Raw genomic sequence first — 21082 nt, forward strand, 5'->3', positions numbered from 1 at the left:
TCGTGACCCTGGGGAGCAGCCCAAACCCGCCACCGTCCTCTCCCAGCTCCCGCCAATCGGGTTGCAGGGAGCCCCGCACTGCTGAGTCCGCTGACACTGCGTCCGGGGCCAGATGACGATGTCAGCGTGGGGGTCCTCACAACGCCATGCAGTTGAATCAACTCTCGAGCATGTGACCGGAGCCTCCGTCACTTCCGGGTGCGACAGTAGCTTGCGTCCGCTGAGACGCTGGGGTCATTAGGCGCCTCCTCCTTGCTTCTGAAGGGCTAGACGTCTTCTTCCCTTTCCCTCTGTTCCCAGCTGGAGGGATATGAGTGTCCCTGGGCCGTCGTCCCCGGTCGGGGTCCTGACACGGCCACCCGACAGCTTGGAGGCCGGGGAGCCGACGCCGGGTACGTACTGTCTGGCGGGTACGTACGGCCTGGGATGGGTGTGAGGGGCCGGGACCTGAGTGGGTAGGACTCCGGAGAAACCCTGGAGGAGTAAGCGCCTTTTGGCAGCTGCGGCCCCCGGGCTCTGACCCTAGTGCAGAAGTGGGGAACCGCTCTGGCCCCTCTGCCCAGGGGAATGGGCGGAACTGAAGTCCCGAGGGGAAGCGGTGTATTGGGGTGCGATTGGAGGCCGTTGATGGTGAAGCCGTTCTGAGTTTGTGTGACTTCAATACGGTAGTGGTGGGGGATGGATTTACCGAAAGATGATCAATTTAGAATTCAGAGAGGTGACATATTCTATAATACTGATCACTCATTCATGAAATTCTGGTCAGCTTGGTGGTATTACCTCATCTCTATTCCTGCAGCAGTCTTTTTCAGTAGAGTTCCTGGAGAGATTTAAACTCTGATGCCCGAAGGCATCAACTGAATGGAATGAACTTGCTCTGCACCCAAATGGTACTATTTATGTACCATCCTTGGGAGAACTGAGAAAATGGCCACTCAGAGCATTTTCTGTGTTCTGTGGTTCAGATGAGGCTCTAGATGAGAAAGGCTGCAGGGCTTTGGATGCACTTTTTGTTTTACTTCCTGCTTCAGAAGTATAGGGGTTACCGCCAAATAGTGCTCTAGCACTTTCCTGGTCATGCTTTTCCTCAGCGATCTCTTTACACTTTCATAAGTCGTTTCTATAAATATGACTTTCTTGTATGTATTTCCAACTTCGGCCCCTCTCTTAATTCTTGTTTGCTTCTCCATCTGCTAGCTGGATACTTTGACGTGATTGTTTTGTGCTAATATCACACAAGGCATGTACATAAATGAAAACATGTCTCATCCTGTTAATGGTGGTAGGCCATTCTGACTTAAAACTGAAATTTCTCTGGACTTTTTCCTTTCTCTCTCCTTCCACCTCTAGGGGATTCTCCAATACAATTTCCATCTCCTTGTAATTTCACCCTTAAAACAGCCGTTGAAAGGCTAGTCCACCTCCACACTCTTACTCTTTCAAGGCATCTGCTCCACTGCTGTCACATCACTGTCCCAAGTTAAAGCTTCAGTCATGTCATTCCTGTGTTCAGAAACCTTAAATAGCTCCTCACTACTTACTAGCAAACGTCCAAACCATTCACTTGGCATTTAGAGGCCCTTACTAGCCTTCCACATGGTCTTACAGCTCACTATTGCTATGCTGCATATGCCCCATGCCTCTCCAGAAGAGTCCTACACTGTCTTCCAGCCTTTCCTCATGCTGCTTTCTTTATCCATACTGCATCCATTCTACTCTTGCTGTAGATTTCTTCCCCATTTGGAAATAGTCCTCACAGATTGTTGGTGGGAGTACAAATTGGTGCCAATTTCTTAGGAGGGCAGTTTGGCAGTGTCTGTTTAAAAAAATGCGTAAACTGTTTGTCCCAACAATCTACTTCTAAGAAATTTTTCTACAGAAAGTGACACAAATATAACGATAAGCAAGGAAGCTCACTGTGGCATTGTTTGAAATAGCAAGAAGTGAAAATAACCTAAATAACCCATCCGTGGGGGGACTGGTTAAACCAACTGTGGTAGAATTCTACTTTGTTAGAAAGAATGTAGTAGATCCCTATATGCTGGTATGAAAAGATACCTAAGATACATATTTTAAAAGTTGCAAAATGATGTGAGTAACAGTTCATTTGTGATAAAAACAGTATATGCATAGGTATGCAAAGACAATTTCTGGAAGGCTCTGTGAAAAACTCCAGAGTAACTCCTACTGGAGTTAGGGCGTGAGAAGGAGTATTTTTACTTTACAGTTTGTGCCTCCTTCTGTAGTGTTTTAAGCTTTTACAGTGAGTAACACGCAAATAGACAAAAAGAAATGAAAACTCCATCCACTCTTTGAGCTTTAGCTTAATGTCCACACTTCCTTTAGGAATTTTTCCTAGACTTCCCTAGTGAAAGTATTTCTCCCCCGAATTTCCATAACATTTTCTGTTTCTCTAATGGCAGAAACAGAAAATGTTATGGAAATAACGTTCATTTATATTCTGTGATTCCTTGTCTTGTGCCCTTCCAGGGAAGGGGACTTGCCTTATTTTTTGTTGTAACCTCAGAACCTGGTACATAATACAGATGTTCAGCAAACCTTTCTTGTATGAATAGAGTAAGGACCCTCCCTTTCTTCTTTGCTCTCCCACAGTAAAGCTCCTTGGACGTAGTAATTACATATTTATAAAAACATGAGTAACTTCTTAACTATTGCAAGCAGAGGCTAAAAGAGAGAAAAAAAAACCAAAAACAAAAGTAAGAGTAACTGAGACTTACCCAATAATTAACCAGACCATTGGGGCAGGAGGAGGGTTTGTGAGTTAAAATGTATATATGTATTGTAAGTGAAGTGAATTAGTTGTTATTCCTTAAAGTTGAAATGCCGTTTTTTGGTTGTTCGTATCATAAAACAGAGAAAATTGTTTTCTGTATTTATTAATACTTAAAGTTGCTGATTGCATTGTTATTGTAATCAAGCCTTAAGCAATGGCATAATTGATAGATATATTCACTTCCTATTCAGTTGGTACATTAATATCTCTAAGTGCTTCACTTTTCTCTCTCTCTCTCTCTCTATATATATTTTTGGTTTTGTATTTTATATGTGGTGTGCTTCAGTGTCTAGTTAGCTCTTGCCTGTTTGAATGTTGCCTTGCAACTCTGAGAAGTCCAATGTTTGTTCATATATTTCTTAGGGTTAAAATAAAAATTATGTAATTTTATTTGATTTTGAAAAAGCTTATTTTGAATATAATAGCATGTTGTTTTCCTCAATCTTTTTTTTTTTTTTTTGAGACAAGAGTCTTGCTCTGTCGCTCAGGCTGGAGCGTAGTGGCAAGATCTCCACACACTGCAGTCCCTGCCTCCCATGTTCAAGCGATTCTCATGCTTCAGCCTCTCAAGTAGCTGACATTACAGGCAGACAACACTATGCCTGGCTCATTTTTGTATTTTTATTAGAGATGGAGTTTCACCATGTTGGCCAGAGTGGTCTCAAACTCCCGACCTCAAGTGATCCACCTGCCTCTACCTCCCAGAATGCTGGGATTACAGGCATGAGCCACCATGCTGGTCCTGTTTTTCTCAATTTTGCCAAAATTTAAATCTGTGGTAAAAATTATACCTAGAAATGTGTCACAAGCAATGTGTTGTGATAACTGTATTTTATGTAGTGATCTAATTTGATGTTACTGATTGTTACCAGGCTGTGATTGAAGATGTTTCAGAGTTTAATATTAATCATAATTTTAGAGTGTAGTTTTAGTAAAGTGACCATCTTACTTTTTTTTTTTGAGACAGAGTGTTACTCTATCACCAGGCTGGAGTGCAGTGGCATAATCTTGGCTCCCGGGTTCAAGCAATTCTCGTGCTTCAGCCTTCTGAGTAGCTGGGAGTACAGGTGCGTGTCACCACGCCCAGCTAATTTTTGTATTTTCAGTATTTTTAAATTTTGTATTTTCACTGTTGGCCAGGATGGTCTTGATCTCTTGACCTTGTGATCCGCCCTCCTTGGCCTCCCAAAGTGTTGGGATTACCAGCATGAGCCACTGTGCCCAGCCTTTTTTCCTCTGACTGTAAATCAGTGATTCCATCTTACAAACCATTAAACCCTATTTAGAAATTGTATTTTTCTTGGTAGGAATGGTGATTGATAATTACTCATCTTAGACATTTTCGAATACCTAGCACATGTTTACACTTATTATTCAAAGGAAAATGATGAGGCATTGATCCCAGCATCAGATCTAGGTTTATACATAAGACAATGATTATACGCTACTTTCTATGGTAAATTAAGATGCTGAATCTTAAGAGAGGAGAAATTCTTAGAAAATCCCTCTTCTCCTTCCTAATAAATAACACAACAACCCCCCTTTTACGTGTAAGTAACATGTCAAACTATATGTAAAATGAATGTTGACCTATATTTTTGTTTTCACAAAATTGAAAACATACATTTTTCTAGGCATTGCATTTTTGTTTATATGATTTCTTCATACTTTTGAAAGCAAGAATGCTTTAGTTCAGTGACTGTTATTCACATTTTGGCCTCAGGCTCCTTTATTTCATTTTTATATTTATGTATTATTTTGAGACAGGGTCTCGCTCTGCTGCCCAAGCTGGAGTGCAGTGGTGTGATCATAGTTCGCTGCAGCCATGAACTTCTGGGCTCAAGCGATCCTCCCACCTCAGCCTCCTGAATAGCTGGGGCTACAGGTGTGTGCCACCATGCCCAGCCATTCTGGGCTCAAGTGATTCTCCTGCCTTGACCTCCCAAAGTACTAGGATTACAGGTGTGAAGCCACTGCCCCTGGCCCTCAGATTCCTTTGAGAATCCAGTGAAAACTATAAATCCTCTGCCCTGAAAAATATATAAAGACACAGAATTTTGTGTATGTTAATGTTCATTTATCATAGACTTTATCTTATGGTAGTAACTTAAAAACAGTTTTTGAGCGTTTATAACTGATTTTTTAGAGGACGCTCAGAGGTAAAATTTAAAAAGAAAAGAAGGATACCTGTGATTGGTGGAGTGTGTGTGTGCTCTCAACCGCCTTTATGGGCTTCCTTTCCTTTCTACCTCCTACTCCCCAACCTTCTTTTATCAGCTGTGTCAGTTTAAATGGTTCTGGCTGGTCGGAGTGCAGTGGTGTTTATAACGAGTTGATCACAACCAGTTACAAATTTATTTGTTCTTTCTGTACTCCCACTGCTTCACTTGACTAGCCTAAAAAAATAAAATAAATACAAGGTTCCTAAACTTGATTTTTTGCTGGGGACAGGTTTAAGTGACACTTCTCCAGATGAAGGGTTAATAGAGGACTTGACTGTGGAAGACAAAGCTGTGGAGCAACTGGCAGAAGGATTGCTTTCTCATTATTTGCCAGATCTGCAGAGATCAAAACAAGCCCTCCAGGAACTCACGTAAGCAAGTAAAAAACCAGATATACACGCATTTCCGCTGTGGCATAGTCTTAATTTAATTGTATACTGTGTTAAGACATGATATTTTTTAATATTCAATTATAATTGAGTGTGTCTATATCTTTATTGACAGCAGATTGGAATAGAGGAGTTCATAATATTCTAAATGTAAAAAGTGAAATGAATACTTCTAGTTGTTTGATTTCTTCTAAGCAGTACTCCTAAATTTTACCTAGACTCTGTGATTAGGTTTGGTGTTTTATTATTTATGAAACTATTGCCTATTGGGGATTGTTCGGATGGGTATACGCCTGTTTCTGAGTAGAACTGAAAAATTGCCTCCATAAGTCACACTTGTTTTCAGTTGCTGGTTCAGATGAGTTGCCAGAGACCTGTAAGTATCTTTTGAGATGATCTGTTTCATTCCTAGTAGATAACCTTACTAGTTAAGATTGGAAGATAGGTTGAGAAAACAGGATAAGATAGAACAGAACTCATAGAATGGGATCAGTATACTAAACATAAACTCTGGCTTTATCAGCTTCCAGCCACAGACAACAGAGGGCCTCCTGGGTCAGGCCCTCTCTGGATAGCCCAGGTTGGCCTGTCTGTCATTTCTTTCCATAGTGATCAGCTTTACACTGGCAATGAACTGGTACTGCTCTGAGATCTACCTTTTGAAAACTCACTTAAGAGACTTTTGTTAGAGCAAAAGGAGAAGAATAACAACTATGCTCATTTTATAATTATAAGTAATGTTATAATTCTTGGTGTTAAGGTGTTAAATGCATATAAAGTGGTACTGAGGCAGGGTGCGGTATAATCCCAGCACTTTAGGAAGCTGAGGGGGCAGATCACTCGAGGTCGGGAGTTCGAGACCACCCTGGCGAAACCCTGTCTCTACTAAAAATATGAAAAATTAGCTGGGGGTGGTGATGTGTACCTGCAGCCCCAGCTACTTGGGAGGCTGAGGCAGGAGAATCACTTGAACTCAGGAGGCCGTTTGCAGTGAGCTGAGATCTGCACCACTGCACTCCAGCCCAGGTGACAGCGAGACTGTCTCAAAAAAAAAAAAAAGGTACTGAGTTATTCTAAGACTACATGTATACTATAGTTATGGAATTGGCAACCTTCTCAGTTTTGTGCTAATCACAACCAAGATTTTTTTTAACCCTAGTGTGTGATAAAGTTTATATTTTGTTGCTAATCAACCCTTGTTGTTGTATGAGGTATGATAGACGGAAGGAAGGTTAGAAACTGCAAGCAAACATACCTGAAAAATACTTTTACTTTCAGGAAGCTGGGAACCAAGGTTTAATTGCAGAGTTTAATTGATGATATTGTCTAAAATTTAGCGTTGCCCCTGATTATCTTCCTACGCACTCAGACAACAATGATTATTCTGATGATAATAGTAAAATCAGCTACTGTTTGTTATTATATGTACCTATTATATGTACCTATGCTCAGCACTTAAGCATATTTCAGTTACTCCTGACACCAACTTTATGAAGTATCTAGTATTATCTTCATTTACAATTGAGGACACCGAGACTCAGAGAGGTTAAGTAATTTGAAAACGATTACACAGGTAGTAGTACAATTAACTATTGAATATGACGAATTAGTAGTTATTATGCTTTTTTGTTTTCGAGATGGAGTTTTACTCTTGTCATCCAGGCTGGAGTACAGTGGCGTGGTCTCAGTTCACTGCAACCTCCGTCTCCTGAGTTTAAGTAATTCTCTTGCCTCAGCCTCCCAAGTAGCTGGGATTACAGTTGCCCACCACCACGCCCAGCTCATTTTTGCATTTTAAATAGGGATGGGGTTTCACCATGTTGGCCATCCTGACCTCAGGTGATCCACCCACTTTGCCTTCCCAAAGTGCTGGGATTACAGGCATGCGCCACTGCGCCTGACCACATTCTCTGGAACCTTCTTTGAGAGTGGCCAGACTTACGGGTCAGGAAAAACTGTAATTAAAATTACAGTTTTATTATAAAGAGTACACATCAGGACTAGCCAAATGAAGAGTCACACATGGTAATGCCTGGGAGGTTTCTGAACACAAAAGTTCTGTTTCTTCTCCCAGTAACATTAGGATGTGTCACCTTCCACCTCCAACCCCTGCTGCCAACACATCAGTATGTTCAGCAGTGTGGTGTTTGAAGCCACAGTGAACTATGGTCATACTGCTGTGCCCTAGCCTGGGTGACAGAGTGAGACCCTATCTCAACAACAAAATTCAGTCTTTTAATCTGTGTACTTGGAATGTCTCTACTATCTAGATGTTCTTTGCTATTTTTCATTAGCCTCCCATCTTGAAGCTCTAGGGGCCCACCATGAGTCACTTTATTAGTGTAAACTCAGGTGTGATCCAGGGAGCTCACGGATAACAAAGACACTTCTGTCACTTGGAAAATTCCAAGGATTTTAGAAGCTCTGTGCCAGAAACCTGGGACAAAGATCAGACAAATTCTTTGTTAGATAACAGGTGTCTGTTCAGATCTTTTGCTCATTTTAAAATTGGATTGTTTTTCATGTTGTTGAGTTTTAAGAATTATTTGTATATTTTTTATGTGAGTCTTTTATATTTTTTGCAAATATTTTCTCCAAGACTGTGGTTTGTCTTACTACTCTCTTTACAGTGTCTTTTGCAGAGCAGGAGTTTTTAATTTTAATAAATTTATTAAATTTTAATAAATAAATCCGTTTTTTCTTTCATGAATTCTGCTTTTGATATTGTATCTAAAAACTCATCACCAAACCAAGGTCACTTAGATTTTCTCCTGTGTTTTCTTCTAGAAGTTCTAGTTTTGCATTTTACATTTAGACCTATGGTTTATTTTGAGTTAATTTTTTTTTTAAATAGAGATGGGGTTTCACCATGTTGACCAGGATGGTCTTGATTTCCTGACCTCATGATCCACCTGCCTTGGCCTCCCAAAGTGCTGGGGTTATAGGCGTGAGCCACTGCGCCCGGTCTATTTTGAGTTAATTTTTATGGAGGCTGTAAGGTCTGTGTCTATTAATAGATTCCTTTCTTTGCACATGGATATCCAGTTGCTTCAGTGCCATTTGTTGCTGTTGTTTGAGACAGGGTCTCACTCTGTTGCCTAGACTGGAGTGCAGTGGCAGTGTGAGCTCACTGCAGCCTTGATTTCCTGTGCTCAGGTGATGCTCCTACCTCAGTCTCCCAAGTAGCTGGAATGATGGCTGGCCAATTTTTATATTTATTGTAGAAATGGAGTTTCACCATGTTGCTCTGACTGGTCTTGAATTCCTGGGCTCTAGTGATCCTCCTGCCTTAGCCTCCTAAAGTGCTGGGATTACAGGCATGAGCCACTGTACCCAGCCATCATTTGTTGAAAAGACTGTCCTTTCTCCACTGCATTGTCTTTGCACCCTTGTCAAAGAGAAGTTGATTGTTTTTGTGTAGGTTTATTTAAGGGTTTTCTGTTCTGTTCCATTGATCTCTATGTCTGTTCTTTTGCCAGTACCATGCTGTCTTGATTTCTGTAGTTTATTTTGGTGGTGGTGGTGGTGTTTTTCTTTGAGACAAGATCTCACTCTGTTGCCCAGGCTGGAATGCAGTGGCATGATCTCAGCTCACTGCAGCCTCCACCTCCTGGGTTCAAGTGATTCTTGCACCCCAGCCTCCCAAGTAGTTGGGATTATAGGTGTGCGCTACCATGCCCAGCTAATTTTTGTGTTTTTAGTAGAGATGGGTTTTCACCCTGTTGGCCAGGCTGATCTTGAACACCTGCCCTCAGGTGATCACCTGCCTCAGGTGATCACCTGTCTCAGGCTCCCAAGTGCTGGGATTACAGGAGTGAGGCACTGTGCCTGGCCAGATTTCTGTAGCTTTATAGTAAGTCTTGAAATTGGGTACTGTGAGTCTTCCAGTTTTGTTCTTCAGTATTGTGTTGGCTCTTCTATGTCTTTGCCTTATCGTATGAACTTTAAAACAGTTTGTTGTTATCTATACGGTAACTTGCTGGAATTTTGATTGGGATTTCATTCAATCTTTAGATTGAGTTGGGAAGAATTTACATCTTAAAAGATATTGAAGGGCTGGGCATGGTTGACACTGGTAATCCAAGCACTTTGGGAGGCTGGGGCAGAAGAATCTTTTGAGGCCAGCCTGGGGAATGTAATGAGACCCTGTCTCTACAAAATAATTAAAAATATCAGCCTGGCATAGTGTGCACCTGGTCATAGCTACTTGGGAGGCTGAGGCAGAGGATCCCTTGAACCAGGAGTTCGAGGCTGCAGTGAACTGTGATCACACCACTGCAGTCCAGCCTGGGTGACAGACTGAGACCCTAACTGAACAACAACTACAACAACAGTTGAGTCTTTTAATCTGTGTCCTTGGAATGTCCCTATTATTTAGATTTTCTTTGACATTTTTCATTAAGAGTTTTATAATTTTTGTATATAGATCCTGTATATACTTTGTTATATTTGTACCATAGTATTTCACTGGGAATGGTGAGCTACTATAAATGGTATTGTTTTTTAAATTTCAAATTTATTGCTGGTTCATAGGAAGGCAACTGAATTCTGTATATTAACCTTGTTTCTGAAATCTTACTATACTTGCATATTAGTTTCAGGAGGTTTCTTATTGAATCTTTGGGAATTTCCACATAGAAAATCACCTGGGAACAAAGACAGTTATTTTTTTCTTCTCAATTTGTATACCTTTTATTGCTTTTTCTTGTCTTACTGTATTAGATGGAACTTAAAGTATGGTATTGAATAGGAGTTGTGTGAAGGGACATGCCTTGTTTTAATCTTAGGAGAAAATTATGTCTTTTCTCACCCTAAATGTTAGCTGTAGGTTTTTAAAGGTAATCCTCATTAAGTTGAGGAAGATCCTCTCTCTTCTTAGTTTGTTGATGGTTTTTAGTCATGAATAGATGCTGAATTTTGTCATATGCTTTTTCTGCATCAATTGATATGACAACATAATTTTTCTTCTTTAGCCTGTTGATATGGTAGAATTCCTTATTAAGTTGAGGAAGATCCTTTCTCTTCTTAGTTTGATGATGGTTTTTAGTCGTGAATAGATGCTGGGTTTGGTCAAATGCTTTTTCTGCATCAATTTATATGACCATATAATTTTTTTTTTTTAAAGATGGGGTTTCAGCATGTTGGTTGGGCTGGTCTTGAACTCCTGACCTCAGGTGATCCACCCACCTTGGCCTCCAAAGTGCTTGGATTACAGGCGTGAGCCACCACGCTTGGCCTACTATATAATTTTTATTCTTTAGCCTGTTGATGGTAGATTGCATTGATTGAATTTTTGAATATTGAACCAGCTTTGCATATTTGGAAGAAATCCCGCTTGGTTGCGGTGTGTAACTCTTATTACACATTGTTGGATTCAATTTGCTAATACTTTGTTGAGGAGCTTTTTATTGGTGTTCATGAGGGATACTGGTCTGTAGATTTTCTTTATTGTAATGTCTTTATCTGGTTTGGTTTTAGGGTAATGCTAGCCTCATAGAATGAGTTGGGAAGTGCACCTTTTGCTTCTGCAGTAGTTGCTGTTTATCTAAAGGAATATAAGTTCCAAAACCCCCAGTGGATACCTGAGACAGCAAATAGTACCGAACCATATACCGGTTGAATATCCCTTATTCAAAATGCTTGGGACCAGAGTGTTTCCGATTTTGGATTTTTTCCGATTTTGGAATCTTTGCATATACATAATTAAATATCTTGAGGATGGGACCCAAATTTAAACATGAAATTTGTTTGTTTCATATATATCTATCTTATACAGGCAGCCTGAAGGTAATTTTTTAATACAGTATTTTAAATAATTTTATGCATGAAACAAAGTTTTGCCTGTGACTCATCACATGAGGTCAAGTGGTCCATTCATTGTCCAAACGTTTCAGGTTTCGAAACATTTTGGATTTTCAGATTATGGATGTAAACCTGTATATGCTATGTTTTTTCCTATACTTACATAATATGGTAAAGTTTAATTTATAAGTTAGACATAGTAAGAGATTAACAACAATAACTACTAATAAAATAGAACAGTTACAAAGTACTGTAATGAAAGTTAAGTGAACGTGGTCTCTCTCTCTCAAAATATCTTATTGTGCTGTACTCACCCTTCGTGTGATGATGTGAGATGATACAGTATAGCTGCAGTTGACTGGAGATACCTCAAACTGAAGAAGGCAAAACTGCAGATAAAGTGGGACTGATGTATTTTCTGGAAGAGCCTGTGGGGAGTTGGTATTGGTTTTTCCTGAAATGTTTGGTAAAAATTACCATTGAAGTCCCGGCATGGTCACTCACACCTGTAATCCCAGCACTTTGGGAGGCCGAGGCAGGCGGATCATGAGGTCAAGAGATCGAGACCTTCTTGGCCAACATGGTGAAACCCCGTCTCTACTAAAAATACAAAAATTAACTGGGCATGGTGGCGTTCGCCTGTAGTCCTAGCTACTCAGGAGGCTGAGGCAGGAGAATTGCTTGAACCCGGGAGGCGGAGGTTGCAGTGAGCCGAGGTCGCGCCACTGCACTCCAGCCTGGTGCCTGGCGACGAAGCGAGACTCTGTCTCCTTGGAAGATTATTACTTACTGATTCAATTTGTCTAATTAATATAGGCCCACATAGACTTTGTGTTTCTCCTTGTGTAAGTTTTGGTAGTTTGTATCTTTCAAAGAGTCCATTCCATCCATGTTATCAAATTTGTGAGCACCGAGTTGTTGAAAGTATTCATTTATTATCCTTTTAATGTCATGGGATCAGTGGTGGTTATTGCTCTTTCATGAATAATATTAGTACTTTGGGTCTTTTCTCTTTTTTCTTGGTTGGTCTGACTAGAGGTTTATCGACTTTATTGATCTTTTGAATGTGTCTTTTTAATAAGAAGCCTTGATTGAACTTCTCTTGTGTTGAATTGTTATCTTTCAAATGTTGAATTTGTAGGAGGATTTTGAACTTACTTGAGCATTTGGAATAGATCTGCTTATTATTGAAGACTTAGAAAAGGGAACCGTGACCTCGCATAGAGGCTCATGCCTATAATCCCGGTGCTTTGGGAAGCTGAGGCAGGAGGATTGCTTGACCCCAGCAGTTCAAGAACAGCCTGGGCAACATAGTGAGACCTTTTTGTTTCATTGATTTTTCCCCCCTTTCTATTGTTTTCTAGTTCTAATGCCTATTTTTGCTGCCCTGCTTATCTCGGATGGTTGACTTGGTGGGTTTTCCTCTCATCCATTCTGTATTTCACTTTCTGTGATTTCTAGTCCAAGCTAAAGGGACAAATTTATTTGTTTATTTTTATTTGTAGAGATGGGGTCTCACTCTGTCACATAGGCTATAGTGCAGTGGTGTCATTATAATTCACTGCAACCTCTAACTCAAGCAATCCTTCTGCCTCAGGCTCCCAAGTAGTTTGGACCACTGGTGTGTGCCACCTTACCCAGCTAATTTTTTTTTTTTTAGTTTTTGTAGAGATGGGGTCTTGCTTTGTTGTCCATGCTGGTCTTGAATTCTTGGCTTCAAGCAATCTACCTTCCTTGGTCTCCCAAAGTACTGGGATTATAGACATGAACCACCATTTCTGGCCAAGAGACAAATTTATGACCTGTAGGGTATGCCAGACTCAGTGCTAGATGGTAGACATGTTGTAATTGCCCTCAATCTCTTCATTGCTATTTCTTTTTTAATCATTATTCTCTAGATACCACAGTTTTATAAATGTGCTTACATATGTGATTTGCTTATAAATCTGTGCTATCTAGAGAATAATATATTTTTCTTTGTAATATTCTTTAAAATATTTAGGTAGGTGACCCTTTTAATGTCACTTATACCTATGATCCTAACACTGATTGGTGTGGAAAGAAATATCAAGGAAGTTGACTTCTATTCCTTAGTAGATTTTGAATCAGAATTATCATGAGAAACATTAGAAATTATCCGGTCTGACCTTTTCACTTTGTAAATGAGGAGCTATAGGCCAGAGAAATAAACTGAGTTTCTAAGATCATGTAACTGGCTGTTGGCCAGGGAAAGCTATGATTTCTAGTCCTATGCTTTTTTCATCTTACTGCTTAATTATCCCTTTTGACTTACTATCCTTTGATACTGCATTTTTCTCTACTGTAATCTGAAAAGCCATTGTTCCTCATTTCCTTTATGGGAATGTTGCAATTTTAAGTTATAGAAAACATTGGATTTCTTGGGCAAAATTCTATAAAAAATTTCTGTTTTGGAATAATATAGAGAGTTGTTAAAAATAAGTAATAAAATACTTTTAAATGATTGGATTATTTTGAGTTATTACAAATTGAAGGAAGAGTAAAAGGCACAAAGATGAATGTGATTCCTTTTAATGGACCAGTTTTAAATATGTAGAGTTTATCTTGGCTGTGTGTCTTTGTTTCAGACAGAACCAAGTTGTGTTGTTAGACACACTGGAACAGGAGATTTCCAAATTTAAAGAATGTCATTCTATGTTGGATATTAATGCTCTGGTAAGTATGATTTAGTTGATGTAACTTAATGACCTTTTGTCTTAGCAATAGATTTTAAGTTTAGAATTTGTCTTTTTAACAAGAAACCTTGATTGAACGTCTATTTTGTTGAATTGTTATCTTTCAAATGTTGAATTTATAGTAGGAAGTTGAACTTATTTGTGCATTTGGAATAGATCTGCTCAGAGTTGAAGACTTAGAAAAGACAACTGAGACCAGGCACAGTGGCTCATGCCTGTAATCCCAGTGCTTTGGGAAGCTGAGGCAGGAGGATTGCTTGAGCCCAGTAGTTCAAGACCAGCCTGGGCAACATAGTGAGACCCCATCTCTACAAAAAATAATTTTAAAAAATAGCTGGATGTGGTGGCACATGCCTGTAGTCACAGCTATTCCAGGATGTTAGGTGCAAGGATCACTTGAGCCCAGGAAGTTGAGGCCACATTGAGCTGTGATCGTGCCACTGTATTCCAGCCTGGGTGATAGAGGGAGACCCTGTCTCAAGAAAAATAAAACAAACAAACAAAAAGGAACTGAAAGTAAAGAACCTTTGAGGTACCTTTTTTTTTTCTTTAAGGAAAGTGTAATTCTCTTGACCAATTACATGTTTTCTTAAATTACCATTTTATTTAATTATGGCATATTCATAATGCTATAATAAATTTATGCCATAGGCTGAGGTAGACACTTTGAGAATGATCAGTTATGTTTTTCAATATCAATAGCTGAACAGTTGAATTTCATCAGAAGCTCTATAGCTTTTTGACGAGAGGAAGTGGTACTCTTTATTGTAAGAAACGAAGAATTAACAAAAATAAGGAACTTGTTGCTACCTTTCATTTCTATTGAATATTAAAAATAGTTTGGTTTGTGGGCTGGGCATGGTGATTTATGCCTGTAATCCCAGCACTTTGGGAGTCCAGGAGTTTAAGACCAACCTGGCCAACACAGCAAGACCTGATCTGTATTTAAAAAAAAAAACAACCTGGGTTTGCATGACCGTAGCCATTTGTACATACCTAAAAAAGTGGACTTTGCTTTGACAGAGATTGTTTACTAATGTTTTCCATTTATAACAATAAAAAACAAAGTTCATATTCTCTGGCATTGGACAGAGGCCCATGGAAGTAAATACAGAGTTGTTTGCCCGGTAGTTCTGGTTTCTTGTGAGGGAGGGGGACAAGGCTGGCTATATTGACCTATTTTATGTTCCCTGAGATCCTGTTGCAGCAGAAGGAATATTTGTTGAATGAATGAATGTTGAATGAATTAACCAAGCAGATGTAATACCGCTGCTTTAGTCTGAAGGGGCAGGATGGAGTCTTCTTTTTTTTTTTTTTCTCTGAGTCAAGAGTAGTTTTGATAATCATCTATGAACTGAAAACTGGAAGTCCCAGGAACTGAAAACTGGAAGTCCCAGGGTATATAAAAAGGAACTGTAATTTCTGAGCTAATAAGACAATGACTACTTGCAGCTACATTAATGCTGTGAATCTCTCTACTGACTTTTCATTCTTTTCTTCTCTTTCTGTAACCTTGTCTGAAAATAGTGTGCTTTTCTCCTTCTCTCTGACATCTCTAGGCTTGCACCATCTTCCCATCTTCTTCTGACATAAGACTTAATTGTAGATTATGCTGGTTGGCCGAGTTGTAAAGTCTGTACTTATGACTCCTCAAGAAGGAAAGTGTCATCACAGAGATCATTCTGCTAAGTGACTAAATGGGCCCAGGGAATAGGATTAAACTTGTCCACTGTCCTCTCTGTTGAGGGCTCTGTGGCTACAGCTTGAATTTTCCTTATGAGCAGCCTCGTCACTTAAACTGTTTCATGTACTCTGGCTCAGTCTCTCCCTTATAAAGGCAGAGAGCATGTTTTACTTTTCTTAAATGAAACTGATAGCATTATTAGATAGTCTTACCTGAAATTTTAGAATTACATGTTTTTAAAGCAAAATATTGTCTATACCCGTCTTAATATAAATGTCTATTTTATGGTTAGTAACACTTTGTCAATCTGAACTAAGTCAAATGTCTTTAAAATCCTGCTAATGATATAAGAATCTTTATTTTGGAATTAAAATATAGAGATGAGACTGTAAAAATTTTGACCAATTTAGAAAGCATGAACTGTCATTTATATATTGTCTTATTTATGTATTTTGATATTTTAGTCTATTTTAACTTGACTTTTATTTTTCCATGTTAAGTTTGCTGAGGCTAAACACTATCATGCCAAGTTGGTGAATATAAGAAAAGAGATGCTGATGCTTCATGAAAAAACATCAAAGTTAAAAGTGAGTTGAAAATTCTTTCACATTCTTTACAACAGTAGAGGTTTGATTTTTTTTTTCCCATTATTATTATTATTATTACTATTTTTGAGACCGAGTTTTGCTCTTGGTGCCTAGGCCGGAGTGTAGTTATACCATCTCGGCTCACTGCAACTTCTGCCTTCTGGGTTGAAGTGATTCTCCTACCTCAGCCTCCCAAATAGCTGGGATTACAGGTGCCCACCATCACCCCCAGCTAATTTTTGTATTTTTAGTAGAAACGGGGTTTCACCATGTGGGCCAGGTTGGTCTCAAACTCCTGATCTTGTGATACACCCGCCTAGGCCTCTCAAAGTGCTGGCGTGAGCCACCATGCCCGGCCAGTATTCATTTTTTGACTTTCATACCCTCACATACAATAGCATAGTTAATTCATGGTACATTGTTTTCTTTTAAACAATGTTGTTTTTAAAGAAATATTAGAGACAGGATCTTCCTATGTTGCCGAGGCTGGTCTTAAACTGAGTTCAAGCAGCCCTCTGGCCTCGACATCCCTAAGTGCTGGGATTATAAACATGAGCCACTGCGTGCAGGGTAAAATATGTCATTTTTTTTTGAACTGCACTCTCAGCTTCATTACAAGTACTGTGCTGATAGGCTTAGATTCTCTGGATGTGTACTGCAGTTTTCATTTAAGAGCTTAGAGCAACAAATATTTTTCAATCAAAGGGACCTTAAATTATCCCAAATTTAAATGTCCAAGATGAAATTTATTAGTGTGAATGAACTACCTCAAAGCAGAGCACTATTATTTTCAAATTAGGCCATACCTGTAACCCTTGATTGCTCTCTTGGTTTAAAAAAATTTTTTTAACACAGAAAAGAGCACTTAAACTGCAGCAGAAGAGGCAAAAAGAAGAGTTGGAAAGGGAGCAGCAACGAGAAAAGGAGTTTGAAAGAGAAAAGCAGTTAACTGCCAGACCAGCCAAAAGGACGTGAAAAGTTGTGTGTGTGTGTGTGTTTTATTCTCCTATCCCATATTTGGGTTAAGATGACTTAAGTGTAGACTGAAGCTGAGGTAGTGCCTTATGCCATTATGTCACATGTTGAAATTCTTATTCCAGCATTACTGTGTCTCCATGCCTTTTCAAAGGGTTTTCGATATTTTTATGTAAGTTTTTCAAATTGTGTTTAATTTAAAATGTATTATTTCTATCTTGAATCACTTATAAACTAGAAAATGGTTTGATTATTGTGGGTGAAAACTCTTAAGTGGTTAAAAATTCGTATGAGTTTTTTGGCTTCTTAATGAATATAGATTTAAAACTGGTTCTTACTTTATGAAGTGACTTGCCTTTATGGCAATACAATGCTGATTTTTAGTAATTGCCTTTTCATTGCTTAGTTAAGAAGAAATGCCAGCTGTTTAATCATACCCACCTCTGGAAAAGAGGTGAGCCTTTTGAACAGTTGAATTTCATCAGAAGCTCAATAGCTTTTTGGTGAGCAGTGATATACTCTTTATTATAAGAAACAAGAATTAACAAAAATAAGGAACTTGTTGCTACCTTTCTTTCTGTTGAACATTAAAATAGTTTAGTTTGTGGACTGGGCATGGTGGCTTATGGGAAAGAGGTAAGTCTTTGTGAAGAACATAATGGCAAAGTACATGCATGGGAAATAACAGCACTTTAAGTATAGTTCAGGTGAGCAAGATGCCAGATAGATTCTACTAACCATGTACTCTCTCTGCTTCTTAGCATCATTGTCACTGCTTCTGCAGCTTTTGGATTCAAAGTAGATTACATCTATTCTTAAAGTTTGGTGGAGGTGGTGGATCTGTCACACTCAAAAGAGCTTGTATATTTATAATAGTGTAGTATTATAGTAACAGTTATCATACACTGGATAGTTTCTGTGCTTGTAAAAAATTCTTGAAGTGAGGGCAGGCGCTATGATTCACGGCTGTAATCCCAGCACTTTGGGAGGCCGAGGCGGGTGAATCACGAGGTCAGGAGATTGAGACCAACCTGGCCAACATGGGGAACCCCGTCTCTACTAAAAATACAAAAATTAGCTGGGCGTTGTGGAGCGGCGCCTGTAATCCCAGCTACTTGGGAGGCTGAAGCCAGAGAATCACTTGAACCTGGGAGGTGGAGGTTGCAATGAGCTAAGATCAAGGTACTGCACTCCAGCCTGGCAATAGAGTGAGACTGTCTCAAAAAAAAAAAAAAATTATTTTGAAGTGGAATGATGTACACCAACTACCCACTTTATAGATAATTACAGGGATGATGAAAACTTAGAAAATAGCTTCACAAAAGAAGCAGCATGATAACTTTAGTGTTTTCTAGAATTTTTTTCTGTATATTATATGTAGAAACTTACTATAAGTGAGGGAAATCTTAGGAGGTTTCATTGTTTAAAATCAAGAGTGTATTATTTACTGTTTTACAGTATTATTTAATATCCACCTGGTCTCCAATCTCTATTACATAGGGACTGTACAGAGCCTGTAAAGATGTATGAATGTTTGTGTTTTATAATCCACAGTACATTTTTGGTAAGCTGGAATCACTACCTCTGATCACATATCAGGCTAATGATAGAGAAAGCAGTAGGTTTAAGTTGAGGGCTAAGATCTGGTTTGTTTAAAGGTGTAAATTGTTGGAAAGAGTGTTTGCCTCTAATGAATGATGGTCTCACAATTCAGTTGACTTTGACCTAATATTTGAAATATATTTATTTCAAATAAATATATTTTATTTGAAAAGGCTGAGTGTTGTCCTCAAACACTTGCTAAAACTGCCTGGGGCAAGATTCATTAGGGCTTGCAGACAATGTCACCTAAATTGCTAAATGTACTCGTTATGATACGATATCTGACAAAGGTGTTACAGTATTTCTAGGTTGTTTTGGACCAACTGCAGTGGTTATTTAAAATGCCGATTCCTGCACACGACTCTCAATCTACTGAAGCACATCTGTTTTCTTTGTTTTGCTTTGCTTTTTGTTTTTGAACAAAACAAAAAGTGGTTCCACTGCACCTGAAGAGATGAGAACTATAGGCTTCGTGGTCGGTTGGGGTATCCCACGCTAGGCTGCATAGCATTATCACCTGGGGACGTTAAAAAAATACAGACGTTCTTGATTCTTAGTGTAGTTATGATGGTGGATCCCATGTGTTTTTTAAAAAGCTCCCCAGATAACTTTGATGTCAGGAGTCACTAGTATAGACTCTCTAGTGAGTTGTATTATAAGGAATGAAATACTTTAAAAGCTACAAAGCTACCCAGTAACTCTGGCGATTAATTTTGTGAAATAAATTCTGAGCTGCTGCTTTCGATATAATCAGACTTAAGACTGAACCCCAGCAGACAGGCAATTCATAAAGAATTCTGGTTAGTTACTTGAACTTTGTGACCTGTATAAAAAGAAATCGTACTTATTGAACAAATGACAAGGCACAAATACTTTCAGAATTATATTATTTAAGTTTTGGAGAGTTAAAGAAATGAAAAAATGAATATATATTAGTATCGTCTATTTTAAGGTTAATCGTAAACAAGACGTACTGTTATTTTGGTGATTAAAATCCAAAACTTTAGCTGTATTTTAGTAACAAAAATGTATCTTAGTAGACTGTGATGGCTCACACCGGTAATCCCAGTGCTTTGGGAGGCTGAGGTGGGAGGAATCTTTGAGCCCAGGAGTTCAAGGCTGCAGTGAGCTCTGATTGCACCACTGCACTCCAGCCCAGAGGACAGAGTGAGACCCTGTTTCTAATCACAAAATAAACAAACAACATATCCTACTGACTAAACTGGAATGGATCTCTTATAATTAGTCTTGCTGTATTTTTCCACAAAATAGTGAATTGGTACTTGGGAGACTTCTGTTTTTTGTTGAAAACTACCTTTGTTTTGAAATTATATCACCTGTGTTCTGAACTAAAATGATGGGAGCTCATTTTGTATTTACTTTGCAGTATCATGTAAATATGCAAATATTGAATGTAAATATTGATTGTGTCCTCATTGAGTTTTTGGATGATACAGTTTATAATTATACCAATTATACCTTCATACATTTGTCTGATTTTGAGCTTGTAAAATAACTACTTTTTACACATTTAATAAAAAAAGGTCTCTGAATTACCTGATGTCATTTATCAAGCATCCTTCTGTGCATAGCACTGTATACTCCCTTCGTGTACACTATTTCAAACATTCTACTCTTTTGCTCTTCTCACCTGTCATTTCTCTTAATGTTCTCCATCTATTGTATTACAAAATTATGGGTCCATTCAAGAAATCTCTTTTAGAAAGGCGATAGAAAGGCCAGGCATGGTGGCTCATGCCTGTAATCCCAGCACTTTGGGAGGCCAAGGTGGGTGGATCACTTGAGGCCGGGAGTTCGAGAACAGCTCGGCCAACATGGCAAAACCCTTTCTTTACAAAAAATACAAAAATTAGCCGGGTATGGTGGTGCACACCTGTAATCCCAGCCACTACTCAGAAGTCTGAGAATCACTTGAACCAGGAGTCAGAGTTTGTGCCACTGCACTCCAGCCTGGGTGACAGAGTGAGACCCTGTTTCAAAAAAAAAAAGTGATAGAGGCTAGGCACAGTGGCTCACACCTATAATCCCAACACTTTGGGTGGCTGAGGCAGGCAGATCACTTGAGGTCAGGAGCAGCCTGACCAACATGGTGAAACCCTGTCTCTACTGAAAATACAAAAATTAGCCGGGCATGGTGGTGTGCTTGTAATCACAGCTGCTTGGGAGGCTGAGGCAGGAGAATTGCTTGAACCCAGGAGGTGGAGGTTGCAGTGAGCTGAGATCGTGCCCCTGCACTCCAGCCTGGATGACAGAGCAAGACTCCATCTCAAAAAAAAAAAAAGGTTTCCACTA

The 21082-nt window shown here is 39.1% G+C and overlaps 1 protein-coding gene across 2 annotated transcripts; it reads left to right on the forward strand.

Annotated features, from left to right (window-relative positions):
- Positions 1 to 239: 239 nt before the first annotated feature.
- BLOC1S6 (biogenesis of lysosomal organelles complex 1 subunit 6) lies at positions 240 to 20322 on the forward strand. Of its 2 annotated transcripts, none has more exons than XM_009005380.5 (5): positions 240 to 410; positions 5246 to 5387; positions 13814 to 13901; positions 16106 to 16192; positions 17048 to 20322. In XM_009005380.5, the coding sequence occupies exons 1-5, from the start codon at positions 311 to 313 to the stop codon at positions 17165 to 17167; spliced, it is 537 nt and encodes a 178-aa protein (XP_009003628.1). In that variant the 5' UTR covers positions 240 to 310; the 3' UTR covers positions 17168 to 20322. The 2 variants fall into 2 exon arrangements, with proteins under 2 accessions (XP_009003628.1, XP_002753470.1); XM_002753424.7 differs by having other exon boundaries at positions 240 to 392.
- The last annotated feature ends 760 nt before the right edge of the window (positions 20323 to 21082 follow it).

The sequence above is a fragment of the Callithrix jacchus genome, chromosome 8 (assembly GCF_049354715.1).
Source record: "Callithrix jacchus isolate 240 chromosome 8, calJac240_pri, whole genome shotgun sequence".
Lineage (NCBI taxonomy): Eukaryota > Metazoa > Chordata > Mammalia > Primates > Cebidae > Callithrix > Callithrix jacchus.